Source organism: Limulus polyphemus, unplaced genomic scaffold (genome assembly GCF_000517525.1).
Source record: "Limulus polyphemus unplaced genomic scaffold, Limulus_polyphemus-2.1.2 Scaffold2458, whole genome shotgun sequence".
In the NCBI taxonomy this organism is placed as follows: domain Eukaryota; kingdom Metazoa; phylum Arthropoda; class Merostomata; order Xiphosura; family Limulidae; genus Limulus; species Limulus polyphemus.
In genome coordinates, this window is record NW_013668068.1 from 150,061 (window position 1) to 165,027 (window position 14,967).

At 36.3% G+C, this 14,967-nt stretch overlaps 1 protein-coding gene across 1 annotated transcript in view; it reads right to left on the bottom strand.

Moving 5' to 3' along the window:
• Nucleotides 1-14,967, bottom strand: part of LOC106467007 (phosphatidylinositol-glycan biosynthesis class W protein-like) — a 76,805-nt gene that overhangs the window by 52,221 nt on the left and 9,617 nt on the right. The window contains exon 2 of the mRNA XM_013927316.2: nt 4,786-4,949. Within this exon, the coding sequence (XP_013782770.1) occupies nt 4,786-4,943 (158 nt within the window). The 5' untranslated portion in view covers nt 4,944-4,949. The remainder of the gene's footprint in view (nt 1-4,785; nt 4,950-14,967) is intronic.

Below are 14,967 nucleotides of genomic sequence, written 5' to 3' on the forward strand. Positions count from 1 at the left end.
CATTGCATTCTTCTGCATCTACAACAAAGACATTCCTGATATCACTTGTATGGTAACAGATCACTTTTACACTCTCTACTCTACATTCCCTGACAATGGCATTGGAGTTAGAGATAGAGCATTCTCTCTCAATATTTGCCATCTGTGAGTGGAAGCAGCAAATATATTGTAAGTTCACTTCACAACCCTAAAAAATGATAAGGCTTTTTAAATTGCACTTTGCCATTTCCCCCTATATTAGATTTAAGTTATGACAGTCACACGGAATAAAAGATGTTTGTAGGTTGATATGCCCATGAACACAATTCTGGCCCTTCATATTAGCCAATTGTCATAAACCTGCCCCTACAATCACTAATAAGGAGGCCAAGTCCATCCAGAGAGATTCTGACAGTCTTTGCCCAGCTGTGTCTTGAACCAGAAGAAAGTCAATAAATTCTTCATTTACCTTCACTTCTTCTTAAGACATTTCAACATAATGCAGCACAAAGGACATCTGCTCTTGGTGACTCAGGTCAGAAGTGCAGTCAAAAATGACTACAAGGAATTTTGCAATCTTCACGTTTTCAAAGATTATTTTCTATACTTGCAATGCCATCAATGCAATTAGTTCATTTTGACATGTATTTCTTAATTTTACATGAAATGGAAAGCAACTGAATCATAGGATAGAGAATTTAGCTATCATCTTTATTCATCCCAGAAAATTACTACTGTCATATTCATAAAGCCTTTCATTTGTTCCATGAAATGCAGAGTTATGTCCAGCTAAATACTGCACAACTGTTATAACATGTTCCAACACTAATTGCCAATGTTCCTTTTCCTTGTTTTCCTTTTCCTCATTTATTGTCTTTATTGCAGATAATCTTCTCTCCTTGTCAGTCCATTTTGTTAAGTATAATATATGATCACTAGATAACTAATGAGATCACAATCTTTCATTAAAGTGCTTCCAGTCAAAACAGCCTTCCTTTATTAATTTCATTGCCATATTTGAGTAATACAATTTAGAGCAGAAACAGAAACCTGCATCAATTTTCTTCAAGTGTATTAGCCAATGTCTTTCAACCCTTTCTCCAATCAGCAACCTTGGTGTGTAAAATTCTTCTAAAAAGCATTGTCTGTCACCATTCATTGGAAAAATAGAATCACCACAACATACTTTGATCAGCCCTTTTTCTACCAAAAGCTCTACTGTTTTGTTGTTCAGTAAATCTGACCAATTGGCTGGATCATAAAAATCTTTGGCATAAATAGCATCTGAAAAACTGCCCATTTCCACAGACTGAGAACATATTGCAATATTGTCTCTTTTCACAGACTGAGAACAATTTACATTAACAGCACTATCACAATTGCTAGAGTCTATTAATACACAAGTTCCCTCATTAGCTGAAGGATCTTTTGAAATTACAAATTTTCTGAGGGACCCTTTAAGTGACTTTTGGATTTCTTCCCTTTCTTTTCTACCTTTTCTCTGCCCTGACTTATATTTTCTGTATTTGTCTCTGCTAGTGTTAGCCATGGTACACTAAAAAATAACAACAGGGCCACATGCAACAATTTTAAGGAAAATTTCTTGCATTCCTGAGCTGTACAAGAAAACTTCTTTCTCAATAGTCAAAATGTACATAAAAGAAACACTGGATACTGACCATCACAGGGTTATTGAAACTCAAAAATTTGCACACAAAAATTTAGTGTATTTTTTAAAAATACACTAAACACAAACTTAATTAAAATTTTGAATGCACACATCTTTCTGCTCCAACTTCGAACAGGATTGATCAAGTTCAACGAACCATTCATCCAAAATACATGAATTAGTGAAATGAATAAGAAGAATCATTAACTGATTTGTCCACTTGTTTAAGTTCAGTTCACTGCTTGTAAATTTAGAAACTTACAATCTGAATGAAACAACATATAAATTGAGAGAGAAAGCTCCTGAACAAGGAAAAACCTAAATAAGTTTCAATGATTGAATTATGTATACCAGTGTCGCTGGCTTAAGTGAATCAAATGAACAAATTATTTTGTTAAGTCGAGTTAAAGAACTGATTCAGTAAATTTAAAGTGAGCTTTGGGTTTTTCTGCCATGTTATAGGCACAGTGCTCCTTAAGGCACAAGGCTCAAGACAGTCACCCTGATTCACCATACCCTAAGGCTGACTCTAGATGTTATAGTCTCAGTTTTTAAAAAAATGTACTGAAATGAGCAGTGGGATTTTGATCTTGTTTTATACCATATGGTAAAGGTTCTGGTCAGGCCAATATTTCAGTTAGTTGCTGTAAAACTGACCTCAATTAGGTCATCTCTAAAGCAATTTTTCAAAGGTGTCATTGATGGTTAACAATAATGTCATCTGTAAGGCTTACTTTAGTTTTCAATTTATTCACATGAACTTCTTAGCTGACAGAGAAATATCTGATTTTTTTCTAATGAATAAAAGTATATCTAAATATAATGTGCAAGATACTGAGGGCCTCAGAGTGATTATCATACTAGATTTCTATCTACGAGAGGTACAAAATGTTAAAATATTTTTCATATATTGTATAATAAGTATTTTAGTGTGATTATTAGTAACAATAGTTAAATTAATGATAAAAGTGTAAAAGTAATATTATCTATTATTTGACTATAGTACTTTAGCAGTACAGTGAAACTTTGTTAATCCAAACATACTTGTAATGAAGTACATCTTCAGAATTAACAAGACATCTGAATAGTGAAATTAGTCATTTTGAATATAAGGGACACTATTAGTAGAATGCATTATTGACTGATAAATCTTAGGGTGCAAACTAATAAGAGTGGACTAGCAACTGTGAAACAAAAACCAAATATATGCATAATGAACTGAGCAGCTTATTATCATACACTAGCATATTGCTCGTCAAATATGATGGGGCAAATACTACCACCCCCACCCCATAATATACTCTAACCTCACATTTCATAGCTAAATGAAATAAATAAATTTTGTGAAATCAAGCTTGATCAATAAAGAGGCAGAAAAGTGCAGTCGAGGCATTCACTCAATGGTAAATTCCTTTAAAGCCAATCAAAATTAAGATCATTGATGAAATTAATTTGTGGCATACTCATAGAATATTTATTGGCAAAAGTCAATCAGATTAACAACTTCTAATATATAGAAAAGCCAGTGCATTTTGGTAACAATAAGTTCCAACAATAGCTTTTATGTCATGTTGCTTAGCAACAAAAGTATAACCTCATATTGTTGTTAGTCTATGTACTGAAAGTATAAAATGAATAGACAACAAACTGGAAAAATATTTGTTGATTTCTTAATTTACAGTCTCGGTTGATTAAAGATTTTATTTTTTATTCAAAATGTTGGTGATATAACATAAAATAGTTTAAAAGAAATGATTTAAATTTAAAATTGAATCAATATTTTTTACTTTCATGATAAATTTTATGCACTTGGCTCTACGCTAGGTGATCCCACGCTATGTCTTTACTTTAGGCTTATTATACCAACACTCACTACCATTATATGGTTTCATGACACCCCCTCCCTCACAGCCTCCTTGCACCACTGTCACTAAAGTCATAATGGGCTGACAGTAATGGAACAATTCTATCTGGATAAATGCATTTTGACTTTTATAACTCCTCCAATTTCAATAAATCAAGCATGACATGACACAAACTGGCTTTTATACAAATTAGATGATATCAATGATTAATCAATTATATAAACTGTATAATCAAAGTGACACATTATGTCATTGTCTTCATATAAATCATCATTTTGTTCAAACCAATGACTTACTTAGAGAATACAAAATACATAGTAAATGTATTGCTTTCTAGTATAAGCAAACATCATGTATTAATGGTACTGTTATTTCTACAGGTCTTCATGTAGAAGCACTGAAACTTGTCACAATTGTAGTATAAAAAAACAATCTGCCAAGAGAGAGAGAGAGGGTGATGCACAGTTATCAACTTAAAAATACTTTGAAAAATCTTAATACTGTTGACTGTACTGTAATTTACTTGTTAGCAATAAAGATTTAATAAATGTACATTTACAGTGCCATAAATGAATATAATCCATTGCTAAATAAGGCTATGAAATGCATACATCTTTGTGCAAACTCTACAAAATGTCTGAAAGAAAAGAGAAGTTATTACCACATACAACTAGCTACTAAGAGCCTGATTAGCTATGCCTGCTGTTTGCCTGATATTCTAAAACTTCCAGTGCACATTGTAGGAAATGTTTAACATGATAAAACATTTTAGTTTCCAGGAATCCTGAATACAATATAATCTTTCAAGAGATTTCCAGGTCTGGAAACTGAATTTTAATATTTACAGAATACATACAGTTCACCAATACATTAAACTACAGGGCATATAGGAATTCAGTATTCTTCCAATGGCATGATTGACTACTTTACTCAAGATATTTCAAGCAATATAATTACAAGTGTTAATGATATATAATAGAAGGACAAAACAGCCAACAATCAAACACTTACAAAGGATAAATGAGTCATTTGTAGCTACCAGCAGTTTTCAATTTTAATATTCAAATTTTACCGAAAGCTTTCCAAAACACCGAGCCTAAATCAAATATAAAATAATAAAATAAATGAAGTTACACACCCCACTTCCCAAAAGAAAAGAAACAAATACTACAGAAAAGAAGACAGGAATTTTTTCAACATATATATATTTTGAAGAAATGCACCATTTTTAAAATAGTTATAGAAAAAAATCTTACGTGCATACACACTTACCAAAAGCTAGCATCATAAGTCCACAACCATGGTGAAACCAGCTTTAGGGCAAAAGCAGCAAGAGGCATAATCAATGAAACCACCAAAACTTTTTCAGGGCTGCTACCTGTGTGATGATTCATAAAAAGCTCATGTTCATCTCTGTAGTTTGGATTCATATTGTCCTTGAATGAGAGAAATAAATCACATACACAATGAAGTATATATACACATTAACATCCCAAACTATAGACAAAACCTTTTACAAACTAATATGAATTTGGTTTATCATTCACAATATCTTAATTGGAAAGTTCTCAAAACTATTATATTAAATAATGCTACATTGTAGTAGCTTAAAATCTAATGAAATTGCTTGAAAAGATAAATGGACCAAAAACTGGTTTTATGGCCAAGAAGACCAACCATCCTAATTCAAGAGTAACAATGCTTACACTGAAGTTGTGCTTGAGTTTTTCTTTATATATATGTTTTTGCTGATGATACTACAATCAATTTAAAATGTCAAGGAGAGCCTTAGTGACTAAAAAAAGAATGTGAACAATGAGTTTAAAATTTGAAAAGTGAAAAGTAATGTACTTAGGGTATAAAAAAAAAGATGGAAATAAGTTATAAATTACATAGGATAAACAGTAGTGGTTGTAGTTAAAAAAAAAAAAATACACGAAAAAGCTTTAGCATAATTGGCAATAAAAGCTTTAATTCTCCAGCTGAGTGCTCAACTGTTACACAAAAATAAATATGAGTTTGAGATTTATTTACAGATTTTTAAATGTAAATATGTCTGATTAGAAAAACATTGGTTGCCATAGAGTTTAATTTGTAAGATACAATGTACTTACTATATCTCAACATAAGACTGGTAAAATTTCATTTAGAATACTGTTGCAATTTGATCTCCTTACTACATGAAAAATATCAGTGCTAAAATGACTTCACAAACAGACTACTGTAGAAAATTTAGTTTAAAAAAGTTCAACCACAAACATGAACTTATAGATTTAAATACATTTTTCTAAAGTAGGAAAGAACTAAAGGAAACATGATTTAGACTATTTAGGTTTTAAAAACTATTAGGATAAATTTAAATAATTTTGCTTTTTGGTGACCATTGCAACAGTGCAATGAAAAAGTTTGAAGTCCAAATTTAAATTTAGATGGAGGAAAAAAGGTACTGGACAAGAGCTAAGAAGAGGAGGGGTATAGAATTAGAGAGCAAGTCTCTGGGCAAAAAGAAGAGTAATCCTGTGAAATACCCTCATAACTTCACAGCAAAGAAAGGTGATCAGGCAAATATCTTGTAGAAAAGAAGATAGAAGATAAACCTGGGAAAGTATTCCTACCCTATAATGCTCAAAAGCAAGGAAAAGTTAGAATTTTCCTACACAGAAAATGTATCTCTGATAGGTACTTACCTCTTTTCACAAGATTAGATATTCTCATTCATTGCTGCCCTCTATATGCAAAATTTTCTTTATGCATGCATATTTCAGCAAGTCTCTCATGCAAATCATCATGCATTACCTCTTAACCAATAGTAGCATGACATGCTCATGTGACTCCCTCTATACTTCTCTACTGAACCTTCACTTGAAAGTTTGGCAGATGGCACGAGCACCGAAGAAATGGGGAGGAAGGGTGGGAAGTGTGAGTAAGAGGTAAGTACCTATCAAAAATACATTTTCAGTATCAGAAAATTATAATTTGCAATACGGTATTTATGTCTGCTCAAAAGATTAGCTAGAATTCCACATTGAAAATGAGGAGGGACTGGTGCAAGGGAACGAAAGGAGTACCCCTGAAAGCATTCAAAGGATACTCCTGACCATGAGAGATATAGATCAGAAGAGGGGAACTGCACCACTTCTGAGCCAGGTATACTCTTTGCTCCTGTATAGTGTGTCATGTACAAGGGTAGAAATTCTGAAGTGTAGAGTGGCTAGGGCATGTCAGACCATACTTGGGAAGTCAACTACATGCAAAACCTCCTCACAGGATACTGACATCCACGCAGGGGTAGTATGAAGATCATATCATCTTTACCTCAAATCTAAGAATCAGGGATTAAGATCTGCACCAATATGTGGGTATGCCACGATGATTCTCACTGTTTTATTAAACCGGGAATAGACATCTGGAATTGAAAGGATGTTGATCACATATAATCAACTCCCCCAACTATGGCATAGACCAGATCCCATGTACTATAGCTGTGACTAAAGACACAGACAGAGCAATTGATGGAGGAAAATAGACAACCTGTACTCGTGAGAGGACTTATGTTGATTGGTTACTCTAATCCAAAACCTCAAAGCTGGGAACGTACTTCCATGCAAAGGTAGGATGAGATCTCCCAATCAATGAGGTGAACTGCAATTGCAACAGCTCAACACCAGTGTGTATGTAAAATATATCAGGAGGCCACATCATCCATTAAGGCGATGGCTTAACTCCCTTGGTTGTGTAAATAGTATTATGAGGCCACATCAACCATGAAGGCAATGGCTCAACTCCAGAAAATTATAACTTCTGATACGGTACTACTAGGATACCACATTGAGTAGGAGGAAGGACCAGTGTGAGGGAATGAAAGAAGTACCTCCAAAAGCATCTGAAAGATACCCTTTACAATGAGAGATATAGATACAAAGATTAGAAGATGGGAACTGCACCACTTCTTTGTCCATGTGTAGAATGTGCAAGACATAAGAGGGAAATGGAGAGGTGTAAAGTGGCTAGGGTGTGGCAGACCATAAACGGTAAGTCAGCTACACCCAAAACCTCCTAATGGGATACTGACATCCATGCAAGGGTAGGATGAGTGTCATACCATCTTCACCTTAAACCCAAGAATCAGTGATTAAGACCCACACCAATTTCTGAGTATGCCATGAAGATCATCTCTGATCTATTGATCTAGGAATTGACATCTGGTATTGAAAGGATGTTTACTGCATGGATCAACTCCCTTAACTGTGGAACAGGCAGGCACCATCCAAAGGCAATAACATCCCCATAAAAAGAGAACAAGAGATAGTCAAGGATAGAATCATAACAATCCCACATACCACTGCTGTGATCTACAACACAGGTGGAGTAATTGGGGGAGGAAGACAGACAACCTGAACTTGTGTGAAGACTTATGGTGATTGGTTCACTCCAATCAAAAACCTTTTCACAAGGTACCAACATCCACGAGAGGGTAGGATGATATCTCCCAATCAAAGGGGTGAGCTGAAATTTCAACAACTCAACTCCAGTGTTTATGTAACTGATATCATGAGGCCACACCATCCAGTATGGTGGTGACTCAACTTTTCTGGAGGCCACATCATGCAGTAAGGTGATGGCTCAACTCCTCTGGAGTCCACGTTTCATCTACACCAGCAGAACACCAACACCCTACTCTTGACTGAATGGTTCTAGCCCTTTCTTTGTGAAACTCATTCAGGAGGGTGCCTTCATGGTCAACCACTCCAGTGGCTTGGAACTGGAAAGTGGTAGGGACTCTCATACTCCACTTGAAGAAAGGATAGTGACAATGCAGTGGAGAGTGTGGAGGAACATCATCACCAAAGACAGAGGAATGGGTAACCATGAAACCTTATTTTGAAAAGCAAACCATTCTGAGTTATTCACTCAAGGCATGGCAGGTATGGGCAGCAATCCCCTACTGCTTTACTCATGCAGTCCATGTAGAAATTCCACCACACAAGCCACAGAAGGTTTGGCAGCAGCAAACTTCCTGTTAGCAGACCAACAGCAAAATACTTTCCATTTGTGTTGGTATACTTCCATGGAAGATGGCCATATGGATCTAGCTAACAAGGAAGCAACTCAAACTGTGAAACTGGATCATCTTGCCAAGGACCAGACAAAAGTCAAGCGTGAAGATGCAGGACATGGAAATTGATGAGGAAGGGAGGGTGAAAGTTGAAGAGGGACAGGTAGTGATAGGAGCAGACATTGTAACCTTGGAAACCAAAGTTGAGCTAGCCAATAGGAAGCAAGCAGGAGGGCCCAACAAGGAGTGGAGTAGACAAGAGAAATTACCCAATGAAGCAACCAGATGAGAGGATACACATAACAATATTCGTATGACCAATCATGGCTGAAGGCACTGACTGCCAAAGCCTGTGGATGCAGTACAGATGACCAAAAGAGGAGCAGCTTGGTATTGAGGCCTGTGGCAAAGGCATCCAAGTTGAGAGAACCCTACTAATGGCAAGATTCCTGAAAACGAGTGGATCTAATGCCTACTCCATTGGATATATCTGGTTGGGGCATGAAAGATGATCCATGACTAGATTGAAAGCACCTGGCACATGACATGCTATAAGGCAAATATGATGTGCAATTGACCCAGTATGATAGATCCAATGCCACAAAACATAGATATCTGGACTGGGTGGCCCTTTGGTGGTTGATATGTGCCACCACCATAGAATTATCCAAATGAACCATCATCAGACAATGACAGGTGAGAAGAAGGAAGTGATGCAATGCCCAACATACAGCTAGAAGTTCAAGAACATTGATATGCAAGACGGCTTTATCTGCAAACCAACCCAAAGCTTCTTGATGATTAATCCATGCTCCCCCATCCATGAAGGGATGCGTCCATGAAGAGATGCAGAGAAGAAAGCTACACACCCACTGACTTATGGGCTTTGTCCAGCCACGATTGTAGATAATCTCTCAGGTAAGTAGGAAGGGAAATAGGGGTGCAAAAAAGAAGATCCAGCCACGATTGTAGATAATCTCTCAGGTAAGTAGGAAGGGAAATAGGGGTGCAAAAAAGAAGATCCCGAGAAAGGTTCCATTATTTGTTAAATACCCACTGAAGGGATTTGATACGGGCATGACAGTGAGGGACCAGTGTAGTCATGGAAGACTATATCCCCAAAAGCAATAGAACCTCACAAGCAGTAAGTGACTGAGCCAAGAGAGCATGGTGAACCAAAAGTTCTACTGAACAAAGAAGTAAATGAGAAAGCAGAGCGCGACTGATATTCGTGTCAAAACAGACCCACATATGGACTAGATACTGAGTGGGTTAAAGGAATGACTTCTACAATTTGATCAAACAGCCCACCTGAGCCACCACAGAAAGGAGTTGGTGAGTATGAGTGTCCGATTCTTGCTCAGAATGACCCAGAAGGAACCAGTCATCCATGTAATAATGAAATTGCATCCCCAGAGCATGGAGCTAAGACTGTGGAATGAAACACATAAGAAGCTGAGGAAAGTCTAAAGGGGAAAGCCTAAAATTAGTACCCGCCAGAGATGGACAAACCGAATGTAAGGTCGAGATCAATGTACTATCGGGATGTGGAGGTAAGTATTGGAGACATCCATTTTTGTTATCAACAACCCTGGGGAAAATGCCCATCTCAGGGTGAGAAAGACTCCATGGTGAGCTTGGGGAGTGCAATGATGCAGTTAAAGCGAGATAACTCGATGACCAGCCACCAATCCCTGGTTTTCTTGGGGACAACCAAAAGATGGGAATAAAAACTTCTGTAAGGATAGTGAACCAGTTCAATTGCCCATTGCAAAAGCAATTCTTGAAATGCTTCTGACAGATGTTGGCACGTCACTGTATATCGAAGAGGTAAATAACAGATAGGGGAAGGAGATAAAACATAAGTGATTCTTCAGGCTGCAAATGGGAAGAAACAGCAAAATCTGGAGGTGGGAAAAGATGATTAAAGTCCTCATCATACTGAACAAGTTGAGCCGATTCAGGAGGAGTCTGGAGATAAAAGTTCACCCATGTAGCACTCAATCTCCCAACATATAGAAGCAGAGAGATCCATCATGGGGTAGCCCGCACCTGAAGCCTGAGAAAAAACACTGGTCCCTGGTGTGGCCCTCGAAGTGGTAATGTGAACTTCAGAATTCATAGCAACAAGAATGAACGGGTATAAAAGAAAGTAAAGTAAAAAAAAGAACCACTTTGGATGAAAACAAATTGTCACACTGGAAGCACTAAGAACACGAAAGAGTATGTCTTAACTCAAATGCTGCCAAATGAGAAGTGAAGGTTTGGTAGGGGAGTGTAGAGAGAGTCACATGCGTCACCTGAGCATATCTTACTACTATTGGTTAAGAGATGATGCATGATGATTTACATGAAAGACATGTTGAAATATAGTAATTCCAACAGGGGGAGGGGGCAGAAGGCTTGTGGCATGCATATAGAGGGCAGTACTGATCAAGAATAGCTAATCTTGTGAGAAGTGGTAAGTACCTTATTGGAAGAAGCTGGTACAACATTTGCTTTATCAGATGTGTAATTCCTGCATTTATGTTGTGGTGATTTATTATTGCTTGACCCAATCAACTATTTCATCACACAGATACACTGGGTTTTTTTTAACCAGCAAGTCACTGAGTTGTTTTTACTGTGTTGCTTCTAGACTGTCTGCACACTCTTCAACAAGTGACTTCGGATGTATTGGTAGCTGTGTACTTGCTTTAGGGTACAGGGTGATGAATGCAGCCCTAGCCTTACCATTAGTATTGGTTACTTCCTCTTTGCTCATTCTACCTATAGAAATTCCAGTGTACAGTTAGATAGCCGATCATTCATAATTATAAAACACAGGGACTTCGTCCCTTGCTGGCTAAATGATTGTCCATGCTAATGCTGCCTGCTTTCTGGACAGGAAACAGTTTATCTTATGTGTAGTTTCTATAACTGTGTTACATGGTACCAACAAACTAAACTAATTCAGTGGTAAACCATGGAACACTAATTGTATAATGTTATTTCTTTCTATATTTACACTCACGCAGGCCACTGTTCCTGGGCCCAATCTGGCCAGGTGAGTTTCACAGGTGAAACAAAATGAAAGTTTTCATAGTACATCATTCCCAAGGCAAACTACAGGCAGTTCATCCACCACTGGTAACAACTGTTATATCAGCAGGATACCTCCCATCACACTCCTGCCCCATGATTCACATTCCTTGGCTATGAGTGCTCACTGTCATTCCTACCAAGGAAACAGTTATGACTTGCAGAGTTTATATAATAGCAGTAATTGCAGTCCTTCTATGCCAGTCATGAGTAGTCTTGACCAGAGCTGGGACTGCAGTACTTTGATTGACAACAGCCTGGAAGTGCTGTTGAGACCTCCCCAATTGATCACAGGCACTTACAAAACACTATTCCACCTCAGCAGTTCTCAATCATCCTCACTTCTCTTGCACAAAGGTTGATCCTCAAGGTAAGGTTTAAGCTACTGGTATAGGTGCATCAAATGATGTCCGATTTTCCTGGGTAGTAGGCTGATAAATGTCAGGAACCTTTACAGCATTGGAAAAATTCTTATGTCCAGGAGAGGACTTTACCTGGACTCAACACTTCTCTTCTACACACTCTGTAGCAAATGCTCCCTTTTGGTCATGAGTAATTATACTTTGGGAATAATCCATTCTTCAAGTAAAAGCATTCAACAAGTATATTCATGAAATAAAGTGAGAGCCAATATGCAAATTAGTAAAGGCAGAATGCTACAATAAAGAATTCTGTTACAGTAACAAAATTTCTCCTTCTCATCTACTTTTGATATCCTCAGGTAAACTGATTTCCAAACAAGTATTAGGTAGATCTGCTTTACAACAAGAAGATAGAATAGTAAATTTGTGAAATAACCTTAATTTAACTAAACAATTGATCTTTAACTGATCACATATTAGAAAGTGTAAAAAAACTATTTATTAATCGCACAAAGCACAAAAAAAAACAACAGTTTGCTTACTTGCATAGACATGATACAATCACCTTACACTGTACTGGTGAATGGACTGACATCTTTCTTCCATTGAGTATAGAGGAAACTACATCACTTCCCATAATAAAGGTAAACTTGGTTTTAGCCAGAGGGAATACATATTCTCACATGACTAGTTGGTATTGTAGAACAGACAAATACTGTAACCTCTAGATATCATCCACTTGGCCATTTGAAGAACATTGCAGTGGATGACTTATTTCAACTCAAAGAACAGCAAAGACACAGATGCAACTAAACAAAACATGCTTTTAACAGGTTTTGGACCACATGTTTATGCCAAAACCCCATAGAAACAAACTAATTGAAATTTTTTTAAAACTCTCATGTTACTAAAATCATGTAGGAAACATGATATATTTGAATATCATATAGTTACAGACAGACAACACAACAAACCAACTGTATCGTATGTATAAAGACAGCTATTCAATAGAGCTGGGCAATTAGTGAAATTTAATAATCAATCAATCACCAGGTTCATTGATCAGTTAAGGTAAATTAATTGATTATCCTCACAGGAGATTAATCTTCCTACTTTCAATTTGTTTTGAGTTTTTCAGTATCATAGGCATTTTAAGTTACTTTTTGTAATTCTGAACTGTTGTACATGAAAATGTATTATATATAACCAAAGTAGTATAAAACCTAGAGTTGTAATGAAGGGTAGATTTTGATCTTTGAAGATTCATTACACATTATTGAATGAAAGTTAGAGCCTTCAACAGTACTAATTTCCATAATTTGCTGCAATGTAACTATAACTAATAGTTTATATTTGATTTAAAACCCTTTCATTTTACAGGTAATCCACATAACTCAAATAACACATTCACATGCATTTTAAAAATATACTAAATAGAAAACAAATCATGTTTATATATTTAAAATAAACAATAAGTACACAGGAGGCATAGTAAGACTGTTACCTCCTTGTAGTGCTCCCTGTATAATGCTAACAGCCATGTCCTCTTTGCCACAATAAATAGAGTGCACAGCTATATTAGATACTGTCTTGATTGTCACGCATCCAGGGTTTACATAGAGGGTCCGTTTACAAAATAAGGTAGTCTCCAGCCACCAGAATCAAATTACTCACAACACACAGATCAACTCCGGTCTCTCAGAAAAAATTAAAATCCTTCAATGCAACATAAATGGTACCTCAATAAATAACTCCATATCAAAGCTTGCTGAATTAGTCAATTTAGCAAGTATTGAAGGATACATCAATTGCCTTCAAGAAAAAAAGCTTAGCCCAGACAACCAAATTAACTACAAAAACTATCACATAATTAGAAAAGATAAAGAATCTGATACTGTTGGAGATGGTCTAGACTTTCTTATCAAAAACCATACTTTTGAAACACTAGATATTCCTTACTCAAGAGACAACCATACAGAAGTTTAGGCAATTCTAATACACCTAAGTGAAACTCAAACATTAAAAATCTTTAATGTTTACAAACCTCCAAGGAAACCTCAATAACATAATCCATCTCATTGACAAAAATACCATAATTCTAGGAGACTTAAATAGTAAACACATTTCATGAGGATGTAGCATAATACTCCTCAGTAATTACCTTGATGTCTTAGGATAAGTAATCATAAATGATGTCAGCCCAACACACTGCTCCTACTCATATGGAACCTGACCATAATCTCTCCAGATTTAAGCAATAAACTCAAGTGAACACACTACAAGGTATTGAAAGTGATCGTCTCCTTACCTTAATCACTTCAAAACTTAACTTTAAAAACTATAAACAACAGGCAAAAACATATTATTGGAACTTCAATAAAGTCATCTTGCACTTGATAAACACAAAAGAGATGTGTTTGGCGAGAAACCCCCAAGCCACAATACAACACTCCACCAATTAACGCCTTCCACGAGCTAGATACCACTACCTGCTTACCCATACCTATAAATATCTACCAACAGTAATCACAATTCACACAACATTCAGCCTTGATAATGGATGCAGAAGGCATTCGAAACCCGTCGGCTAACTCATCACTAGCTACAGCTTTTACCCGTTGTTCTAATAACGTTAAGACGGCTTATCGACTTCTTGAGAACAATTCTAAGAAGAAAGTAAACCTACAGACATCGGTCTTGTTTAACAAAATCTGCCTACATATATATAATGATATATGTATTTATCAAATATTCAATCAGATTTGGTTACATAGGGTGTAGCAGTCCTTAGGTGTACTATATTATAGTATTCCACCATCCTGTTATAAATATTTTGTGCAGAATACTTTATTTATAAATTAATTGATGATAATGTATGGATTTATTGATGATCTGTCAACATTTTATAATTTAAGGTATACTGTGTGTACACTGAGTGGTCACAAGTAAATAGAC